General features: G+C 36.6%; 1 protein-coding gene across 1 annotated transcript; it reads right to left on the bottom strand.

The window, feature by feature from the left end:
* Positions 1 to 2,468: 2,468 nt before the first annotated feature.
* On the bottom strand, positions 2,469 to 3,480 carry LOC132066949 (uncharacterized). Its single transcript, XM_059460134.1, has 2 exons — positions 2,746 to 3,480; positions 2,469 to 2,663 (listed from the first exon to the last, which is right to left on the bottom strand). The coding sequence occupies exons 1-2, from the start codon at positions 3,361 to 3,363 to the stop codon at positions 2,583 to 2,585; spliced, it is 699 nt and encodes a 232-aa protein (XP_059316117.1). The 5' UTR covers positions 3,364 to 3,480; the 3' UTR covers positions 2,469 to 2,582.
* Between the last annotated feature and the right edge of the window lie 291 nt (positions 3,481 to 3,771).

Here is a 3,771-nt window from a genome sequence, read left to right as displayed (position 1 = left end):
GTAATCATAGTAGGTTAAATTGCACTGCATTTTGATGTTTTAGGGACTGTTTTATGGGCAGTTTAAGGGACTGTTTTAGGGAGTATATTATGATATAGGTTAATCTCACAAAGTTGGCCAAATTTTGTGATTTTGTGTAATTGTATATGGCCACACTTTTATGAATCGAATAAATATATATTTGGATACTAACATAAATCAAAACCATACGTCATTAAGTAAACGAAAACAAAACAAAACAAAACAAACCAATCCAAACTTCATTTTTCATAAATAGAAAGAGACGATCTAATCAACATCTATGATCTCCGGCTCCTCCACTTTAGCAACAATGAAGTAGAGGCGATCCTCTAGATCACAAACTTGAAAACGCAAATCATCCCCTTCCTTTAGGCCTTTTGCATCAACAAACTCTTTCCATCCATTGTTGAGGCGTGCCTTTCGACCGATCTTGTATTTCATTTTGAAAGCGCCTTTGTCGTATAAAACAACGGCTTCTTTGTCAACTTATGGAAGAACATCCATAGTTGGAAGAATCTACACAAACAAGTAGTATTAAAAGCAATAACAAAACAATGGTAAACAAAAACTAAAAAATAGGACTTACGAAATCATCGTTTTGTATATAGGATTTGGTCAATGTTTTCTCAAACCAAGCAATAGTGTAACGCTGGATATGTGGCATTTTGTTTGAGAGACTATGAGTGAATTCATTTGTGAGCTTGTTGGATAGTAAAATGGAAGACTATGGAGGTAATTTATATAGGGATAATACAACCAACCAACCACTATATTTAATTCATTCAACTCATCTATTTAATAAATTCAACCATTCATTTACTCTTCATTCGACCATTCAACCATTCAATTACTCCAACTAATTCATTCAACTATTCAATTACTCTTCATTCAACCATTCATTCAACCCCCATCCAACTACCATTTAACTAATCAAAACAATAGTTACATTTACTTGGCTACAACTGCCAAATTGTTACTAATCAAAATCGGCTAGCCATCAAAATAACAGTTACATGCAAAATAACAGTTTCATGCAAAGGACAGAAAACACATAAAAATACTTGGCTAAAACTGCCAAATTGTTTCACAATACATTCAGAACTAAATTGTTTGAACAGACATTCAGAATTGCCAAATTGGCTTCTTCCTTGCTTCTGGTTGGGTAGAAGGCTTGTTGGTGGTTATATTTCTCCCGTTTCTAGACTTGTTGTAGCCGTGTGTGTTGTGACAAAGACGTTTTTACCTTTGAACTTCAGACTAGGAGGTTTAAATCCAAGATCAATGTTGACTGCACTGGTGTCCCTCATAGTCCCATGCCTCACAACTCTCTCACTTGAACAACCAGGCTGCTATTGACACAAAAATAAATTAGATTAACTTAACAAAGTGGTAAATGCTAGATTGTAAACATTGAATCCTTACATTAATGACAGTTTTTCCAGTTGTTGGGTTTATGTAGCATCTAAGGCCTGCATTTTTAGGCCTTTTCTGTGCAGAACTTGATTGACCACTTCCTCTACCCCTTTTCAACCCAACTGATTCATCATTTCTGTAGGCCTTTTCTGTGCAGAGCTTGATTCACCACTTCCTCTAGGCCTTTTCTGTGCAGAGCTTGATTGACCACTTCCTCTACCACTTCCACCCTAGAAGTAAAATCAAATGTTAGGAGCAGTTCTCAATAATAAGGTATTAAAACTAAAATAAATTAGCAAACAAACGCATACCTTTGTTACTGGATAAGACTTTTCGTTATGGCCTAGTTGGTGACATATTAAACATGTCATCTGCACACCTTTCTTGGACAGCTTGCCATACTTCTTTCTTGGTTCATCTTTATCCTTTCTTATTTTTTTCTTTGGTCCGCTGCATTACTTTTGGTCTTTGGAGGTTCAATCTTCATGTTATTAGTCTTAGGCCACATCTTCATGTTGGGCAGTGGGTCAAGAAAGTATGAATATGCCTTCATAAATGTCTCCTTTCTATACCAATGTTCCACATGATTATATGGTTCATCCCCTAGATGGTAGAATGCACATATTGCATGTTGGCAGGGGATTCCTCTTAACTGCCACAGCCTACAAGTGCCTGTTTTGTTCCACAAGTGTACAATGAACCTATATTCATATTCCTTGATCTCAAACCCTTCTAGCCCATTCCACAACACTTCACATTTGTTAGACAGCTTCTTGTTTTCTTCCAACATCACCCTTGCCATAGGTGAAATATCAGTAATCCATGTCTCAGCAAATCTTCTCATTCTAACATGCCTAGTCATTACTTTATGCTTAATCTCGTCTAGCATGGTAATGGTAGACTTATGCCCAGCTGCTAATATCCAGGAATTAAAGGTCTCACACATATTGTTTTCAACTACATCACACTTACAGTGTTCCCTAAAATAGGCTCTACACCAAAGGCTCTTTGTTAAATTGCAATAAATCTTCATAGATGTCTTTTCCAAGTTTATCTAATTTTGTAAGTTTTTCTCTCAACTTTACCTCAAATGATGCTTTAGAGACCCTCCAGAATTGTTTTCTTCTTTCTTCACCTTTCCAATCTTTCTACCAATTAGCCCATATATGTCTAGCACATTCCCTATGCTCAGCATTTGGTAAAAGATTTAGAAGTGTGCTCAACAATCCCTACAACACCACACAACAAGTACAGTTAGTATATATGCAAAAAAAACAAGGTTAACAATGCAAAAAAAGTTAGTAAAATTACCTTTTGCATGTCTGACATTACTGTAATTCCATCTCCAATTCCCAGCCCCAAATCATTGATTAAGTTCTGAATAAACCATGTCCATGACTCTTTTGACTCATTGTCAATGACAGCCCAAGCAATGGGAAACATCTGCTGATTCCCATTTTTTCCAACAGCCACCAGAAGTTCACCCTTACATGCACCTTTTAGGAAGCAACCATCAAACCCAATAATTTTCCTGCATCCCTCCAACCAGCCCCTTTTCATTGCATCAAAACAAACATAAAAATACTTAAACAAATTCACTCCAGGCTGACTTTCTCTGTCTGTTTTCACTATGCAAGTGTTACCAGGATTACTCAAAATGATTTGTTCTGCATAATCACAAAGTCTTGCAAACTCCTCCCTCCAATCCCCCATAAACTTATTAAGCACTATTTGTTTTGCCCTATGACATATAGTTCTACCAACATACAACCCTAACTGGTCTCTAACCAAGTCCTGAATTTCCCAAATTCTAATAGTAGGTTGAGAAGTGATCCTATCCCTAAATCTGTTGGATATGAACTTAGCATTGCACATCTTATTCTTGTTAAGTGGAGTGCACCTGTGAATTGGATGGTAAGTTTTCACCATAAAATCCCCTGATTTTTTATCAACACTAGTATACAACCTCCAATTACAAATCTTGGACTTACATCTACACCTCACCTTCTTCTGCTCATTTGGTTTAAGTTTCAACTGAACATGGTATTCAACAAAGATAATTAGCTACGCCTTTCTAAATACTTCAACATTCTCAAATACCATGCCTAGCTCAAAAATAATAACCACACAATCCGGATCATACCTTAATTTGTTGCTCTTCCTTCTAGTTGGCAAGTTAACACCAGGTTCGGCATCCACATCCAGCTCATCATCTGAATCTTCAGTATACTCTTCAGCAGAACTATCAATAGACTGCTCATCCCCTGCTAAGCATCCATTGTATTTGGAGGCCTTGTTCTTTTCAATATCTTCAAAACCACTATCTATTTTTCCCTC

The sequence above is a fragment of the Lycium ferocissimum genome, chromosome 8, assembly GCF_029784015.1.
Source record: "Lycium ferocissimum isolate CSIRO_LF1 chromosome 8, AGI_CSIRO_Lferr_CH_V1, whole genome shotgun sequence".
NCBI lineage: Eukaryota > Viridiplantae > Streptophyta > Magnoliopsida > Solanales > Solanaceae > Lycium > Lycium ferocissimum.
This window is presented reverse-complemented; position numbering and strand designations above follow the sequence as displayed.

What these genes read in the sequence shown, in the direction of transcription:
- LOC132066949 (XM_059460134.1), bottom strand. Translation starts at nt 3,363, where the DNA reads ATGGTGAAAACTTACCATCCAATTCACAGGTGCACTCCACTTAACAAG. An exon ending in TAATGTCAGACATGCAAAAG is followed by an intron (nt 2,664 to 2,745) that starts GTAATTTTACTA and finishes GTGGTGTTGTAG; the next exon opens with GGATTGTTGAGCACACTTCT.